General features: G+C 43.7%; 1 protein-coding gene across 1 annotated transcript in view; it reads left to right on the forward strand.

Moving 5' to 3' along the window:
* The first annotated feature begins 3,940 nt into the window (after positions 1-3,940).
* The window catches only part of TBC1D19 (TBC1 domain family member 19), a 261,587-nt gene continuing 246,139 nt past the window's right edge, over positions 3,941-19,388 (forward strand). Inside the window, exon 1 of the mRNA XM_075346943.1 lies at positions 3,941-4,111. Coding sequence (XP_075203058.1) covers positions 4,013-4,111 — 99 coding nt within the window. The 5' untranslated portion in view covers positions 3,941-4,012. The remainder of the gene's footprint in view (positions 4,112-19,388) is intronic.

Here is a 19,388-nt window from a genome sequence, read left to right on the forward strand (position 1 = left end):
ATGATAAGTGAAGTCCTAACTTTCATGAAGATCACTTACCACACGGAAGCTATCAAGGGTACTAAATTCGGAGGAGGAATCATATTGCCTGATAGATCCCCTCAACCTTAATGGAGCTGTGGCTTTGCCCACTGGTCTTATTGTCACTCATGGCTGCACGTTTTCCACCGGAGTAATTACCACTGTTGTTGCCACACCACCGCTGATGTTGCTGCTGTTGCTGCTGTTCCTCATGCTCTTGCTGGCTCCCGCTGCTGTTGTTCAATTTCTGCTATAGGGACAGCCGGAACAAAGAGCTAGCTCTGCCGTCTGTATAATCCCATTTTAAACCACATGTTAAAAGCAGGACCTGCCAGACACAGCCCAGCCCTCTTCCATTCCTTGGAAGTGAAAAATCACCTCTAGGTCAAATGTCACTGGTATACTTGTCATCATGGAGTGCCTCCTCGATGCACACCTTGCGCATGCACAGACCTGGCATGCGCGGTAGCCCGCATACCACAGACAATGGCGCCACCACTCATGGTCGCACACCAGTCAAGTCCCACTGGACCCATTGTGGTGCTTCCAGGCCACAGCGGGAAAGGAGCCACTGCCTGAATCTCATCTTCATCCATACTGCCGATATCCAAATGAAGGGTTCCCCATCAAAGACAGAAAATGAACTCTAGTATTGGTATAGGAAAGAAAAAAATCGAATGCTATTGTACCGCCCCGGGGCTCGGCCGGCTGCCGAGCCGCTCGGATCCGTGCTCGTCGGTGGGTGGCTCAAGCTCTTCACGGACCCGGGGGTCACGTCGCTCTGAAAGGGAGGTTGGCGCTGCACGTAGGGACTTTGGTGGGGAGGTCTATTGCCAGAGCCGCTGTTGTTTGTAGGTGATTTAAATTCGTGACGCCACCCACGGGTTTTGGTGAATGAATGGACACCACTGCTGCCGTTGACTAGGCTCCCAGGTACGGTGTTCTGCAGCTTGGTGTTGGCCCCCTCTGTGGCTAGAGGGATGATGGTCCCGGGGGCCCGAGGGATGTGCTGAGGCGAGGGGGATGGATGCGTGCTGGGGTGTCGGTGCGGTGCGGTGCGCAGCCCGAAGGCACTGTTGTACTCACTATGACAAACACGCTGGAGTCTCTGGTAAACCAAACAAGATGGTGAACAGTGCCCACAGCCGGCTGCAGTTTTCCCCTTAACAGGTTGGTGGTTTCCGCCTTTCTCCTGCACCTCACTTATGTGGATATGTCGACTCTTATGCCTGAGCAACTGTAGTCTTCTCCCCGGCTTGGTATGTGCCGGGAGAGCCCTTTTTGCCCACAGACGCTGGCCCCTCGGGTCTCTATGCCTTGGCGGTGGCTTTACCCCTATGGTTGGGCTGTTGTCTTCAGTCGGGTCTTATGTGGGAAAGGTCCTAAAGTCCAGTCCTCAATCAGTTGATTTGACTCAGCCCGGTTGTTTCTGAGCCTTGTACTGGGTCTGAGTACCCCTCCTGGTGCTGCGGTTTCCAATCGGTGCCCCGGTTCTGTACCGGCGGGCCACCGCCCATCCCCGGTCCCTACGGTTCCACCGGCTGTAATTCCAGCTCCTGCAGGTGGCCACCACCGTCTGCCTCCTTGCCAGAGGTGACTGGGCTCCAACCCATACACCTGGTGCAGACTTTGGCAGGCCTGGGCACAGGTCTGTCCTTCAACTTGACTCCACTTCACTCAACTGTCAAGACTAAAACTCATCTGCTGTTTTTCCTGCCTCAGGGCCTGTGAACTCCTTGGTGGGTGGAGCCAACCGCCTGGCTCCGCCCCCCTGGTGTGAACATCAAACCCGGAGGGAGGTGACAAGGGTTTCTGTAGTTTGGCTGCTGTCACCTAACTAAGGGGAGGGGGCGTGTGTGTATGGAACTACCTGTGACAACCTGGCTAGTCCAGGGCGTCACACTATACTGTGGCTTCGGAGGACATCCAATATTTTTCCATCAATTTAGGGGCAAGATTGCAGTATGCTATGATTTTTGTTTCACAGACAGATTCTGTCAATGAAAAAAAAATTGGTCACTGGCATTGCCCCATTGAATAACATTAGTCAGGGTGCTATCCCGATAAAAAAATATTGGATAGCACTCGTGTGATTTATACGCTCTATACAGCATCATTACAGGGATGTCTTTACTTTACATGATTTACATGACAAAATCAGGTTCTCTTTACAATATCATGTTCTCTTTAAATGAAACAGGACCCAATTAACCCTAGAACGCGCAAGCATAACAATCTACCATAGAAAACAAATGACCTAGCAGGCCTGCGAGGCCCCAGGTATGCGTTCTAGGGTTAAAAATAAAAACAGCTTATACTCCCCTCATGTATCGGCACTGTTAGTGATGTTGGCTCTGTCTTCCTGTGCTTGCGTAGTATTATTATGGCAGGAGAGTACTACAGCCATTCAAGAAACTGCTAATAGGCTGCTTTGCACAGACTTTCCTTGAATGAAATTTGGACATCCAGTGAAGGTGTGAGCACTGTAGACTGTTAAAGGGTAAACGGTTGGACTGGTACCTAAAATGTCCTTTCTAAATATCTATCTTTACACCCTATCGATTCTTTTTAATTAGCTTTCATATGGAATATCCTTCACTTCTCCTTATTCTGCTAATCCCTAAATGTGTGTTTTTTTTTTTACTTCACTTTCTGTGATGTTTTATTTGAGAGAAATCTCAAACGTAACATTGCAGGAGGCTGGGACTGCACTCACTTCCTTGCAGCATCTATCATTCCTCCTAAAACTGGACGTCATCAATGGGTGGTACTGCAGTTCCTCACTACAGTTTCTTGCATTGTCACCTGAACATGTAATTAATTCAAAGTGGTGGAAGCTGTGGGAGATGTGAGTGGAACGCTGGCACTCTGATTCTGTCTCCTCCGCAACATCTTTTAACTGTGAAAAAAACCCGTTGGTGGGTAGTGTTAGATGCAGTAAGTCACACCAGCACCGCCCCACAGCCTCTAGCACCGCCCAAAAATGAATTATCATCACAGGGCAGTGATAGAAGCTGAGTGAGTGAAACCAGTGGCACCCATGATGAAAATTCATTTCAAGGTGGCGCTAAGGTGATGATGGTGTCACTCTCTGCTTCTATCTCTGCCCCCTGATGAGAAAGAAGCAAAGTGGCGGTGCTGCACTCACCTCTCCCATAGCTTCTATCAGCACCGTGGAGCCAGAACATTTTCAGAGGGTGGCGATGCAGGAACCACTAGTAACTGTAGTGCTGCCCCCTATTGAGGTCCTGTTTGAGGAGGGCCGATAGATGATGCAGGGAAGTGAGTGCAGCCCCAGCCACCTAAATGTCCCATTGGATGCTCTCCTTATAAAAGCGTCACAGGAATTGAAGTAGAAAAAAAAACACATTTAGGGATTAGCAGAATAGGAAGAAGTTTAGTTTTCTTTTTTATAATAAAGCTAATTACAAAATGGGTTAGGATGTAAGGATAGATATTTAGAAAGGACATTTTAGGCACCAGACCACCCCGTAACGGCTGCTCGTTACCGTCATGTCATGTGAGTGTCGTCAGACAAGGTGCTGACATCCCTGGATCCGCACCATTCAGGGGGTGAGCTGGTTTTATTTTCAGAGGGGCATTGTTTAAATTAAGAAGCGGCCATCTGTGGATTCAATGAAGACTTTTTTTAATATTGAGTGCTGGATACCTCTACTAGTTCATGGTTGGAGCACTCAAACAAAACCTGGAGCTAGTACAATTCTGCTGACATTTAGCACTGAACACATTTATTAGTATCTGTATAAAGTGTTCAAAAATCAGCAAAAATTCTACATAGTAGAATATTAAATATAAATATCCAGCTAAAGCCCTGTGCAATAGGACAAGAGCAGAGAAAGAGCCCGGAACTAAAGCCATGCGCCTCTGTTCTGAGTCGGACTGCTATTTGCCTCGTACACCTGTAGTTGCTAAGAAACCATTGTTCCTGGCTTTTGTGGCCCGTGCGGTTTTTGCGGAGGCTGCCGGCACAATGCAGGGAGAAGAGGAGGAATTGTCTGTGAGCATTGCCCACATCGTGCAGAAACTGAAGGGCGGCGCCCTGCACTGCCGGCTGGAGAAGGAGGCGCGGGTGAGTGCGGTGCGGAGAGCCGGCATCAGCTGTCATGGCAGGCAGTGGCCACTAGAGGCGCAGTGATCTCTCCTATTGCTGTGTATGGCGGGTCCCCGACCTGTCACCTGCTTCTCTGACCTGATACATGATGGGGATGCCCGGACACATTTGCAGGGGGCACCTTTAGTGGCATGCTTGGCAGGATTTTACTTAATAAGTGTGCAATTCAAATGAATCAGGGAAGCGGCCACAAGCAGAGCGAGGCATTCCAGACTGGGCATATGTGGTCCTGGGCTTGTAGTCCGGGCCGTCTGCGGACTCGTGGGCGACATTTCTAGCCGGCTCCAGGTCGCTTTTGATCATTTTTTTCCTTTCAAGACCCATAACGTATTTTTCTGTCTCGCCGCAGATATTGATTCCATATAGGATGCATACGACATTGTGATATTTATTTTTGGAAGCCGAAGTGATCAAAAATAGTAATTCTGCCTTTTTATTTATTGTTTTCTTTCTTTAGCGTGCACCGTTTGAGAGACGTAGTGCACCATTGTATTAGTTCAGAAAGTTATGAATATGGCAAATTGGAAATATGGGAAGTTTTACTTTAGATTTCATTTATCATCTGTAAATTCTTCTTTATTTGATGGCTTGTGACTATCCATCTTCCTCTTGATTACATTCCAGAGGTTTTCAGTGGGGTTCAGGTCTGGAGATTGGGATGGCCATTACAGGGTTTTGATGTGGTGGTCCTTCATCCACACATTGAGTGACCTAGCTGTGTGGCATGGTACATTGTTCTGCTGGAAAAAACAGTCTTCAGAGTTGGGGAACATTGCCTGAGCAGAAGGAAGCAACTGGTTTTCCAGAATTACATTGTATGCTTCATTCACACGTACTTCGCAAAGTTTAATCTGCCCAATTCCAGCCTAACTGAAGCATCACCAGATCATCACTGATCCTCCACTAAATTTTCAGTGGGTGCAAGACACTATGGCATGTACGCCTGTCCAAGTCTCCGTCTAACCATTAGATGACCAGGTGTTGAGCAAAGCTGAAAATTAGACTCATCAAAGAGATTACCTTACTCCAGTCTTCTATGGTCTAATTTTTATGGTCTTTGCCAAACTACAGTCTGGCTCTCCTTTGCTTCTCAATGATGAAAGGCTTTTTTTAGCTTTACATGACTTGAGCCCTGCCTTTACGAGCCTGTTACGAACTGTTCTTGCTATTCACGTTACCCCAGCTGCCATTTGCCATTCCTTTGTGGGTCACTTGATGTCATCCTGCGGTTGCTGAGTGACATTCGAATAAGATGATGATCATCCTGGTCAGTGGAGAGTTGCTTTCGCCCTCTGCCGGCCTGTAGCTCTGTTGTCCCCAATGTCTGCTTCTTGACTGTGTTGTAATGGAGTGCCGTCTTAGAAATTTTAAGCATGGAGACAACATGACGCTCACTATCCCTCTGCTAGTAAAGCCAGAATTGAACCCTTCTTTTCCTCACTCAAGACTTTTTTCTTTTCAACTCCTTTGGCATAGTTAAAAGTTATTTTTTCTTTTACTTTTGGGATATTACTAGCACTTGTTTTGCCATCCAGCTTGTCCTATTAAAAGAGGATTGTGAAGACCACAGCAGTGTTTTTTTATACTTTCCCTCGTTAAATAAGATTTGGTTCAAGTGATCACTTAATCAGAAGCACGTTAAGGGTACTTTCACACTTGCGTTCAGTGCAATCCGCCGCTATGGAAAATAGCGCAGTCCGTTAAAGGACTGTGCTATTCTCCATAAACTTGTATTGGCGACACACTGTGACGCAAGTGTCTGCGTTGCATCCGCTGGCCGCCGCTGAGTCGTTATGTTGACGCAGCGCCGGGCGGATGGAACGCTGCATGTAGTGTTTTTGGTGTCGTTAAAACAACGCACCTTGGCAGATTCCGTTGGAATCCGCCATAATGTCGTCTAATGATTGTCTCTGGTGGCGGATTCTGCCGCTATGCGGCGGAATCCGCTGACTGATTCCTTCACGTTCTACTGAGCATGCTCAGCATGTCTAGCAGAACGATCTAAATCGTTTAAAATTACTCCTGGTTTCTCTATCTCTCTCTGTCGGTCTCTCCCTCTCACCCCCTCTCTCATACTCACCAATCACGAGCGTGGCGCTGCACAGCTGTCACACTGCTCTGGCGGCTTCTCCTCTTTTGAAAATGCCGGCCGCTCATTATTCAATCTCGTATTCCCTTCTTCCCCCGCCCACCGGCGCCTATGATTGGTTGCAGTCAGACGCGCCCCCACGCTGAGTGACAGCTGTTTCACTGCAACTAATCACAACCGCCAGTGGGCGGGTCAATATCGTGCAGTACAATAAATAATTACAAAAACCGGCGTGCAGTCCCCCCCCCAATTTTGATACCAGCCAAGGTAAAGCCACATGGCTGAAGGCTGGTATTCTCAGGATGGTGAGACCCATGTTATGGGGAACCCCCCCAGCCTAAAAATATCAGCCAGCTGCCGCCCGGGATTGCTGCATCCATTAGATGCGACAGTCCCAGGACTCTACCCGTCTCATCCCGAATTGCCCTGGTGCAGTGGCAACCAAGTTAATAAGGAGTTAATGGCAGCCCATAGCTGCCACTAAGTCCTAGGTTAATCATGGCAGGCGTCTATGAGACACCCCCAATGATTAACCTGTAAGTGAAAGTAAATAGACACATACACCCGAAAAAATACTTTATTTGGAATAAAAGACAAAAAAACACCCTCTTTCACCACTTTATTAATTCCCAAATACCCCTCCAGGTCCGACGTAATCCAAATGATGTCCCACGATGCTTTCAGCTCTGCTACATCGGAAGCTGACAGGAATGGCCGTAGAGCACCGCTGCTCTGTCAGCTCCACGCAGCAACTGAAGTGAGTCGCGCTGTCAGCGGGGACGTCAATGAGGTAGTGTGTGTGGTGATGATGGGTGCGGTAGTGCCTGCGTGTGTGCGGTGATGATAGGAGCGGTAGTGCCGGTGTGTGTGCGGTGATGATAGGAGCGGTAGTGCCTGGGTGTGTGCGGTGATGATGGGGGCGGTAGTGCCAGTGTGTGCGGTGATGATGGGGGCGGTAGTGCCTGGTTGTGTGCGGTGATGATGGGGGCGGTAGTGCTGGTGTGTGTTTGGTGATGGGTGCGGTAGTGCCGGGGTGTGTGCGGTGAAGATGGGGGCTCTCTCTCGGCTTAATGCAACGCGTTATTTCACAGGAATCCGTTGCCTTTATATCACACTATTTACAACGCATCCGTCACTTGTCACACAACGCATTGTAACGATTGCCAAACGACGCAAATGTGAAAGTACCCTAAGTATAATAAGGTATACTCTGGCTGGAATTCAACTGATAATGGAATAGCTGTCAGACAAGTAGAGAAGCTGATTTTTATAAAACTGTGCGATGGTCTCTTAATTTTTGAAGAGCTGTGTATATTTTAGCAGACCCCTGACTCCCATGATCACGCCATCATCACCCATTTCCCTACAAGTACATGGGGCTTCCCGTATAAATGACTCCAGTGTGGTATGACGGAAGTGTCGTGTGTATTGAAGGCATTCGGTGGAGTCATACAGGCCCTTCATAAACAGCTCTGCCGTGTGCGAGCCCTGAAGAAACCTTAGTCACTGTTATAGACGTCTAGAAGAGCAGTGGTGGTGGTGAAGACCTAAAACCATTCCTTTTTAATTTAATTTTCAAGGGGAAATAACTTCTTGATAAAATGTCTTCATAAAGTGTGAATGTTGTATTGAAATATGTGTTCTTATGACACCTAAACCTGTCAGTTGGTTTTTACTTATAGAGATACTTTTCTATGTAAAATTGTGCCAAAATCTCACGATCCTTGCTTGTTGTCTATATCTGTTTTAGTTTCCAGCCTTACTTAACGCTTTCCACTTATTTTTTATTAAAGATATGAAGATGTGTCTATTTTTTTTCCCGTTTTGTTTTTTTTTTTGTTTTTTTTAGGGGGCAGAGGGAGAATATTTTTAATTATTTTCTCCATTTGCAGAACGTAATAATACCTAGGCTGGTGCTGTCATATAAATGTTATAAATGAATACAATGCCATGTAAAAATCATACCTACTACCCGCCACGCCAATATAAAATATTCTGTCATGCTGTCTATGCTGGCTTCATTTTGTTTCTACATTTATCTCCATGTCTCTTCAGAAGATATAATTCAGGACACACAGGTGAAATATTCAATTATTATTTTGTATAAATCCGACCAAACCTTTCTGCCAATTTTTTGTATTCCCTTAAAAAATGTCTTGCTAAAAGCTGAAAATACACACTAAACTCTCTAGATTCCCACATGCTGTATATGAGGGATTTTAATCTGGTCATGGATAATGGTTTAGACAGATTTCATATGGACAGTGTCCCCACTGAGCCATCCTCACCCCCCACTGAGCCATCCTCACCCCCCACTGAGCCATCCTCACCCCCCACTGAGCCATCCTCACCCCTCACTGAGCCATTCCCAGCCCCCCCCCCATTTTCAGTCTTATGCAGGGTAACGGCTGGCTGGATTTGTGGAGATTACATTATCCTGACATGCGTGAATACACCTGCCACTCCTCCACTTGGCATACACTCTCTCGTATTTACGTCGAGCGATTTGGCCATATGGGTAGAGGAGCCCCATAATTTTGTCACTTAAATTCGGCCTGTTGACACGTAAACCATAATGGAAGTTAAATACATTTTGGATAAATCTAATCGGACATAATGATAGGATCCCCGAACAACTAGATTGTTTTATAAATGCACACACGGGCCCTCGTCATGCTATCGTTTTCTGGGATACCCTCAAAGGCTATTTACACGGTTGCCTTATCTCGACCATTTCATATATAAAGAGTACCACCTCGCAAGAGGATGATATAGCTGAACAGCTGCGATGGCTACAATCGCATAGCCACTATCTGCAACACTTGGATACAAAATCTAAGCGCAAGTCATTCTTTACGTGGCAGTCCTATTTCGAGTTGGGGAATCAATCCAGTAAGCTCCTAGCTTTTGTGGTCTGACAGCAAAATGCCTCTAATACCATCCTTCAAATTCGCAAGCTCGATGGGAGTATGGCCGCATCTCCGGCGGATATTTTCCAATGATTTCATGACGTTTATGGTTCTTTACACAAATCTAGGAGTGGGGCGTCGATAGATGACTGTTTGGGGTATCTGGCTGATGTGGACGTGGACGTGGACTGGACAATGAATGGGCCTTTGCTTTGCTGGACGCGGCCAAGGTGTTCGATTCTCTGGAGTGGAACTTCCTGATGGCATGTCTTCAGCACTTCGGATTTGGTTTCCGTTTCTGTGCTTGGATCCAAATGTTATATCGGGCTCCCAAGGCCAGAATGGTGGTTAATGGGATTTCATCTGAACCTTTCTTAATAGAAAGGGGGACCTGCCAGGGGGGTCCCTTGTCACCGACCCTCTCTGCCATAGCCATTGAAGCTCTAGCAAATAAGATACGTTCTTACAGACTTGGCAAAAGCATCCAGATTGCTGACCGGATAGACACAATTGGTCTGTACGAAGATTATCTGATTTATATTTATGGGTGATGTGGAGCGGTCACTGCCTCGGGTTGTCAATGTTCTAGATGACTTTACTAGATACTCTGGACTAGGCATAAACTGGGATAAATCCAATTTGATGTCCCTCTCCCATAGTCCCACGCTACATCTACAGGCCCTATCCCCTTTACGTTTAGTCTTTAGTTTTAAATATCTTGGAATCATCCTACAAAAGGATAGCTGGAAATACCTTCCCGTCCAATGGAACTGACTTAGAAAAATTTCTACTATGGAGCAAGATTCAGTTCCGGGACGTAATAATCTAAGAAAGATGTTATTGCTTCCCAAATTCAGCTATTTTTACCAACATAACGTGGTAATAGTCATTAAATCTTTTTTCTCTTCCCTAAATACGTTAATAACCGGGTTCATGTGGGGCAATACGAGACCCAAATTAAAAGTGACCACCCTCCATAGGTCCAAACAAATGAGGGGGATGGCATTACCAGATTTTTTCTATAACTAGCAGGTCAGTTAAAGGCAATATCCTTATGGATGCCCGGCTCTCCATTGCCTAGCTCTGAGAGCCATCTAGCTCATGCAACGGGGACAGGTTGCCTACTTGGCCTCCTTGAAGTAGAGGAGCTGGGACCGCGCAGATTGCTGCCCCTTCATAGACTGGTGCAGCAGTTATGGAGACAGGCTAAAAGGGCAGCTGAAAAGCCCCTATGGCAAAATGTATATTTTTCCACCCTGATAGACCACCCATCCTCCACATTCTGGAGTTCGCATGGTGTTTCCTCTCTTGGTGGGATGTATGAACAAAATGTTTTTTTTATCCTATGATCAGATCCAGTCCCGGTTTAATGTTGCTAGTTGTCACTTCTTTAGATATTTGTAGTTCAGAACGGCGATCCAGCATCACATGAGACGTACACATGGGTCCGCTCTAATTTCCTTTAATAGGAATACTTCTTTCTCAGGGCCCGAAAAGAGCTGATTTCCTCTCTGTCTGTGGGGAATAAATCCCAGCCTTTGACAGTCAAAGGGAAGTGGGAGCTGCTGATTCTGAATCTGCAAGGGGAGGACTGGGAGGAGGTTTTGGAATCGCCTACTAAGGTTTCCCCGTCAATCAATAATAAAATGATCCAAATCTATATAGTACACCAGGCATATTTTATCCCACTGAGATTATTCAAGATGTGGCATCGGGAGACGTCAGAATGCCCGGGTTGTTACGGGGAAGACGCAGACTTTGTCCACATGATTTGGAGCTGCCCGAGGTTGTTGCACTCCCATCCTCACTGGCCTCCTTCCCTATACCTCTCGATCCACTGCTCTGTTTATTTGGAGTCTTGGATGAGGGAATTTGGTCTCATCACCATCAAATTTTTCTGCGGGAATCCCTCTTTATGGCCAGGTAGCCTATTGCCCTGCGGTGGATGGGCAACTCCCCCCAGACCATACGTGTGTGGCTAGAGCTAGTCAATGCAATGCTTCCCTATGAGAGGACAGTGTATCAGAATAGAGGTTGGCCTGAGAAATATAACAAAGTTTGGGAAATGTGGAATTCTTCTCCTTTGACATTATCATCGTCAGGGTGATCGCTTTATGGGCTATTTACTCGTGGTTGTATTATGTTAAGTATATTAAGGACTGGATTACTGACTACAAGATTTATGGAGTTAATTTCTTGCAGGTCGGTGCCTAAAATAGACATGGTCACAGCAATCTATATGTAATGCTTGTTCCTCTCGTTCTTGGAATTTTGTTTAGGTGTCTTGACACCCCAGGTATCTGGATTATGCACTTCATTAGCATTGAACTCTGCTGTAAATGTGTATTATATTCGCCTTTATTCTGTATTTCTGTTATTCAATAAACAAATATAAAAAAGCTGAAAATTACATTGGAGAGTTTGTTCTCTCGTCCTAGAGTAAAGTTCATCACTATGAAAAGAAGTGCAGGGTTGATTTTTAGGGTAAATTGTATTTTGGCGCAAGTTTTGAAGAAACAATATACACATCGGGTTGGATTTAGAGACCACCCAATTTTTTTTTGTTCCTGTATATCAGCAAATACGGAGGATCTGAACTGACTCTTAGCTACATACGTTTTGGTCCGGTCTAGAATTCCCAATCTATAAACTCGGATGTCTATTGTTATGAATACAAACCATGTTAACCAGAGTAAGCATTAACCACTTCACGACCGGCTGATTTTGCGCTTTCCGTTTTTTTTTTCGCCATTCTTCCGAGAGATGTACCTTTTTATTTTTCAGTCAATATAGTCAAGTGAGGGCTCGTTTTTTGCGGAACGAGTTGTACTTTTAAATCAAACTATAAGTTTTACCAAATAGTATACTGGAAAACAGCAAAACAATTCCAAATGCGGAAAAAGTGCAAAAAAAAAGTGCGATAGCAGTATGGTTTTTGAGATATTTTTTGAGATATTTTATTCACTGTGTTCACTTTATGGTAAAAATGATGTGTCGTTGTGATGCCTGAGGTCGGTGCAAGTTCGTAGACACCAAACATAAATAGGTTTACTTTTATCTAAGGGGTTAAAAAAAAATCAGACGTTTGTCCAAAAAAAGTGGCACATGCTTTACGCCATATTCCGTGACTCGTAGCGTTCTCAATTTTCGGGATCTATGGCTCAGTGACAGCTTATTTTTTGCTTCTGGAGCTGATGTTGTTAACGGTACAATTTTTGCGCAGATGCTACGTTTTTATCGCCTGGTATTGCATTTAGCTCAAAATTTGTGGCAACCATAAAACGTAATTTTGGCGTTTGGAAATTTTTTGACACTACGCCGTTTACAGATCAGATTAATTGATTTTATTTTGTGATAGATCAGGCATTTCTGAACGCAGCGATACCAAATGTGTGTATTTTTTATTTTTTTAACCCTTTAATTTTCAATGGGGTGAAAGGGGGTGATTTGAACTTTTTAGCTTTTTTTTTTTATTTACTTATTTTTTTTTACATTTTTTTAAAACTTTTTTTTATTTTACTAGGTCCCCCTAGGGGGCTTTATGGATCAGCTATCTGATCGCTCTTCCATATCTGCTGTTCACAGCTACACAGCTGTGAACAGCAGATACGCTCATTTCTTGTGTTACCCATCTCTTGGCCGGGTGAAGCAGTAAGTGAGTCATGTGAGCTACAATAGTCATCACATGACCCTGTGCTACCATGACAACCACCTGATGTCATGTGATCACGTCACATGACTTCCAGTATCAGCAGTGAGTAAACGTTTACTGCGATCGCGATTATAATGGCGCCGTCAGTTATTGACAGCGCCATGTAAGGGGTTAAACGGCACGGGCGGATAACACTTGTGCCTAGCAGGCAAACATCTCAGCTGTATAAATCAGCTGAGGCGGCAGCAGCGGGAGATTAACACTATGACCTCTAGCACATAATTTTCAGGGGTTAAAATAAAACATGGAAAGTGAAGAGTTGTAGAGAAGCAACCATCAGTATTTTCATATATAAAGTAAAGCCCATGCTATACTGGCGCTAGGATGCTGAATGTAACCATAGCTTATGTTCTGAGATTGGATGCTTTATTTCAGAAATATGTGCAAGTAAAGTTACAACAATGCACTGATATTTGATTGACAGGTGCAACAGAATATCTAATGGGTGGGTTGGGTTTTGCTATCTATTCCTGCCCCTGTCTGTTGCCTGGCCTTGGTAGATGCTAGACTTTATGGGCTCCTGCTAGGATTGAGTCATTTCTGTCATGCAATAGCGGCATGTTTGAATACAGCCCATACAGTCTAACATCTACAGAGGCCAGGCAACAGACAGGGGAATAGATAACAAAACCCGACCCACTTATTCCCTTCCTGTTGCACCTGTCAATCAAATAGCAGTGCATTGCTGGAACTTTACTTGCACATATTTCTGAAATCAAACATCTAGTCTCTGAATAAAAGCTTCTAGCTTGAGTATAACACTGGCTTTACTTTTTTTACTTTATATATGAAAATCCTGGTGGTTGGTCCTCTTTAAAAATTATTATGTCCTGTTTTTCTTAATATGATAAGTACTGGTTTCCCTGATTTTCAGCTTTCAGGATTCCGGTCTCTATAAATACTGTACCGTTATCATTTCTTGTGTTTAATTTCTTATTTCTATTGCACAGAAAAAGATGGTGATAGTGAAGCCATTACTCCTGTGTGGTCTCTCTCCAAATGAGGATTGCTGTTTGAATGATCCATCTAATATTTAACTAGATAATTTGCAAGTCCAAATATTTTTTTTAAGGACACAACAGAGCGATGCTTTTAATTTTAGAAACCCTGCATAAACAATCTCATATATTTCTCCATATGAAATTGAAGGCATCGAGTTATTATGCATCTCAATACATGGCATCAGTAAAAGGACGCCATATATGTTAACCAAGTACATTAGTAGAAAATGGTGTTATACACAATAGAGGAGATCACTATAATAATTGACAATGCTATAATAATAAGGGAGGACACAATGCAATAAGCTATGGTGTTATACACAATAAGGGAAGCCACTATGTAATAATGAATGATTGTATACTCAATAAAGGAGGACACTAGTAATGTACAGGGTACTGTGTATATATAATATGAAAGGTCACTATGTAATGGTTGATGGTGCTATCTATGTGCTATATATACATAATAAGGGCAGACACTATATAATAATTGATGTCTCCATACACAATAAAGGAGGACACTAGTAATGTACAGGGTACTGTGTATATATAATATGAAAGGTCACTATGTAATGGTTGATGGTGCTATGTGCTATATATACATAATAAGGGCAGACACTATGTAATAATTGATGTCTCCATACACAATAAAGGAGGACACTAGTAATGTACAGGGTACAGTGTATATATAATATGAAAGGTCACTATGTAATGGTTGATGGTCCTATCTATGTGCTATATATACATAATAAGGGCAGACACTATGTAATAATTGAGGACTCCATTCACGATAAAGGAGGACACTAGTAATGTACAGGGTACAGTGTATATATAATATGAAAGGTCACTATGTAATGGTTGATGGTCCTATCTATGTGCTATATATACATAATAAGGGCAGACACTATGTAATAATTGATGTCTCCATACACAATAAAGGAGGACACTAGTAATGTACAGGGTACTGTGTATATATAATATGAAAAGGTCACTATGTAATGGTTGATGGTGCTATGTGCTATATATACATAATAAGGGCAGACACTATGTAATAATTGATGTCTCCATACACAATAAAGGAGAACACTATGTAATAGCTGGCAGCACTATAAGACCTTTCGCCAAATTTTCCATGTGTAACTGGACACACAATGCAATAGTGGCTGCAAGCAGAATAAAACTTTTTTAATTTATTTTTATTTTTTTTACATTTTACCTCCCAGTTGCAGAGATATTGGCTTCCGACAGCTTGTGAGTTAACATTAATTAAGTCTTAGTGGGTTTTATTAGATAATTTTCACAGGGGGCATGTATTTCTGCCTCTTCGTATGTCCAGCCTGATGGACACCACTGGTCTGTACTTGCTTGGCACCTTTTCTTTCCACACAGTCGCCGGCCCTCCTACCCTGGTTGTCATAGATGATATCTCCTACATCGTCCACATAGTGATGCCAATCTTGCGCCTGCACAGTTGAAGCACAAAACTGTGCAGACATGATGCTCATGCATTTGCCTTCACTTCCGAGTCATCGGCTCTCTCTGCCCTCTCCTGGTGATTGCGCTGTACAGCACCTGCACAAGTCTGCTTCAACTGCGCAGTTATGAGGCTGACACCACTGTGTGGATGATGTAGGAACTTACCCTCATCAGTCAAAACTGGAGGGCTGCAATTGTGGGGAGAGAGGAGGCGCCAAACACATACCAGTGGTGCCCGCCAGACTGCATCATTTGTCATTTGGATAAAGGTAATGTAATTTTATAGTTATGGGGGGGAGCTGGAAAGGTAATAACAGGTTACTGGAATGCAGTACAAGAGGACTTAAAGGGAATCTTTACCAGGTTTTTAACACCTACTCTTATAGGGGATTAACATAGGGGCAGAGACCCTGATTCCAGTGATGTGTCACTTACTGGGTTACTCAGTGTAGTTATGATTAAAATCCCAGTTTAATCAGCAGTAGATTATCATTATAGGACTACTTAACGTGCTGCCAGATAGTCCAGCATATTAATGAGCTCTGTAGAACTGCTAGATCGAGAGCAGAGAACACACTGATTTTATCAAAATGACAGTAAACGGCCTAGTAAGTAACACATCGCTGGAATCAGGGTCTCTGTCTCTACATTATGCTGCTCTCAGATGGAGGAGCAAAAACCTGGTGAAAGATTCCATTTATTGATGTTGAATTTCATTTTATATAGTGAAAACCTGGTGACCGTGCACCTTAATAAGGGAGAGGAGACTACATTATAATGGATGTCAGTATATGCAATAAAGGAAGCCACTATAAAATAATTGATGACAGTTTATATAATAACGGGCGACGCTACATATAATAAGAATGCTTGCTTCACAAAAATGTCCATTTCTTTGCAGGCCATACAGTATAGATACAAAATATATTTACATGCAGTGAATTTAAGGTTTACTGCAGGCCAGGTTTTAGTTAAATAAGGCACCTAGCAGTGGCTACTGGGTTTCAGACCCCCATCGATTTAATATTGATGACCTATCCTGGGAATAAGTTCTCAATATGATAGTAGTGAACAACCCCTTTAATCCTGCCTGTAAGTATATACATATTTAAACATAAAACAAGAGCAAAAGGCTGCGCGGGCTGCGAACACCGCACTTACTCCTCCCGGAAGAAGCGGTCCCGTACCGCGAAACGGCCGTCGGAGGTTCCCCTCTGGTCTGGCTCCCCTGAACAACCATTGTATTAGGTAAGCGCTATATTTGGCTTTATAATCTACTCCTGGATACGGGCTATTGCCACACATGCTATTATGCTGCTATATGATATATAGCCCATCTCCACTTTAAATGGTTTTGCCACCTACAAGCTTTTACTAGCGTCTTACCTGGGTTCTAACGTTTTGTTGTTTTTTTTTGTAAAATCCAATTGCACTGAGTATATATATATATTTTACAATTGTGGTCTATGGGACCTTGGTATTTATTCCCTAACGCTATGCTTGAAACGTCCTTTCTATATATGTATTTTCTACTATTTATTAATAATAAAATAACTTTCTAATTGCACCAAAAACTCCTTTTGCTCTTGTTTTATTACATGTTATTGGAGTGTGCTGTCTCATGGCCATACTGGAGGGTCAATTTATACCCTATACCAGTATGACCTATATGAGACCTTAAGGTATAACCATGAGGCTCCTTGTTTGGATATTTAAACATAAGACCATTTTGAAGGGTTTTCCAACAGACCGTGATATTTTTGATGTCTGGATCAGCTGGCTAATGCTGCTACTCCTGAGGTTGTTTCCTCCTTAATGCCTGGTTTACTGTATACACAATTCTGTGTTGTTATATGTGTATATTCCAGGGAATTTCGAACTGCGCTTGATATATCGCTTGGATGATGTATGGAAGCTGGAGGTTTCTTTATTTTCCATTTTTAGAGCAGCCTATATGTCCTTATATGTTCTTTTGTGTTTAAAGAAATTTGCAAAACCATAAGACACACAATTTCTAAAATGATTATCATATCTGTGCTCAGCAAATGACAAATACCACACTGCTACCTCTATATACAGTATATATAGATAAGAACAATATATTTTTGCCTCCCAATGAGCCATTCAGATTACAGCATCCTTATGTAATCATTTCTTATCTAATATTGATGGAAAGAAAAAATGGTACCACAAATAAAAATTATTTAGTCTCATGGTTTGTAGAATGTAACTTTATCTTTATGCGCTTTGTTATGACTATTGTTATGATCTGGTCACCGTGGATGATCACAAAAATCCCATCAGCAAAAAAACACGAGTAGTTGGAACCTGAACTGACCGCAATCCCCTATCTGTCAGACCATACTAGAAGTAGCCATGGAGCGTTCCTAAACACACCTAGACGCCTTGTCACAGCCGGAGAAACTTACTACACCTCACAGATAGAAATGAGGAGACCTATCTTGCCTCAGAGTCCCCAAAGGAATAGCAAGCCCCCAACATATAGAGCCAACGATGATGTAAGAAAACACAATACACAGGAAATATAGATTAGCAAAGGTGAGGCCCGACTTCCTATTCAGAACAGTACAGGACAGATTGTGACCAGCAAAAAACCCTGCAAAAAATACCAATCTCCTGATAAAAAATACTGAGACCACATGGACTGTCCCCCACTATATCAGGTACTCTTTTAAATAATGGGAGAAACAAAATACCAAAAAAACCCCAAAGAAATACAAAAGTGCAAATAATCAAATAGAACAGGGAGAATCTCCCTTTTCTTGCAGTGGGGCCTGCAGAGAGGGAACCCTCATGCTCATCAAAACAGAAAGACAATTCCTCTCCTGCAAGAAAACAGACTTTAAAGCTAAATAAAAAGAAAAACAAACACCCTTAGGTGTGGATCAGACAATAAAGCAAAGAACTTGCAACTTATCTGGAATGGCACAGGAAAAATGGAAGGAAAACTCTAAAGGCTGCTTTACACGCAGCGACGTCGCTGGCGAAAGCACACGCCCCCGTTGGTTGTGCATCACGGGCAAATCGCTGCCCGTGGCGCACAATATCGCTAGGACCCGTCACACATACTTACCTGCCTAGCGACGTCGCTGTGGCCGGCGAACAGCCTCCTTTCTAAGGGGGAGGTTAGTTCGGCGTCACAGCGGCGTCACTAAACGGCCGCCCAATAAAAGCGGAGGGGCGGAGATGAGCGGGCATAACATCCCGCCCACCTTCTTCCTTACTCATTGCGGGTGGCCGGAGGTACAGTGATGTTCCAGTGGTGTCACACACAGTGATGTGTTCTGCCGCAGGAACGACGAACAACCTGCGTCCTGCAACAGCAGCGATAATTGGGATTAGAACGACGTGTCAACGATTAGGTGAGTAATTTTGATTGTTAACGGTCGTTCGTGCGTTTCAAGTCTATGTGCAAAAATGGCACAAAACAGAGCACATGCTAACTGAGTGCGCTCCATTAGAGTGAATGGCCCTGCCAGACGCATGCGGAACACGCTTTCCAGAGTGGGGGAGGGGCGGTTCGGACAGATCCTCAGATGGGACCTGTGGACGTAGGGAAAAACGCAATGTGAAAGGAGCCTTAAAGTTGATTGTGAAATATTTAGAAGGGTAGAAATGTCACGGGGGTGTCTCATAGACAGCTCTCCATTACGAACCTATAGCTTGATGGCAGCTGTGATTTTCTTTCGACAAATCACATCTGTCATCAACCCCATATATTACCCCGATTGCCACCGTACTAGGGCAATCTGGATGAGCCGGTAAATCTAACGTCTAATTCTGAAGTGGCTGTGGGCTATTATTTTTTGGCTGAGATGGGCCAAAAACCATGGCCATTCTCACCCTAATAATAATGCCAACCCCCAGCTGTGCACTATACCGTCCTTGGTTATCAAGAATGGAGAAGGGAGCCCACTCTGTTTTTTTTTTTTTTTTTAAATTATTTATTTAAATAATAAAAAAAAAAAAAAACTGTGTGGGATCCCCTCTATTTTTGGCAGCCAGTCAAGGTGAATCTGACAGCTGA

The sequence above is a fragment of the Anomaloglossus baeobatrachus genome, chromosome 1 (assembly GCF_048569485.1).
Source record: "Anomaloglossus baeobatrachus isolate aAnoBae1 chromosome 1, aAnoBae1.hap1, whole genome shotgun sequence".
Lineage (NCBI taxonomy): Eukaryota > Metazoa > Chordata > Amphibia > Anura > Aromobatidae > Anomaloglossus > Anomaloglossus baeobatrachus.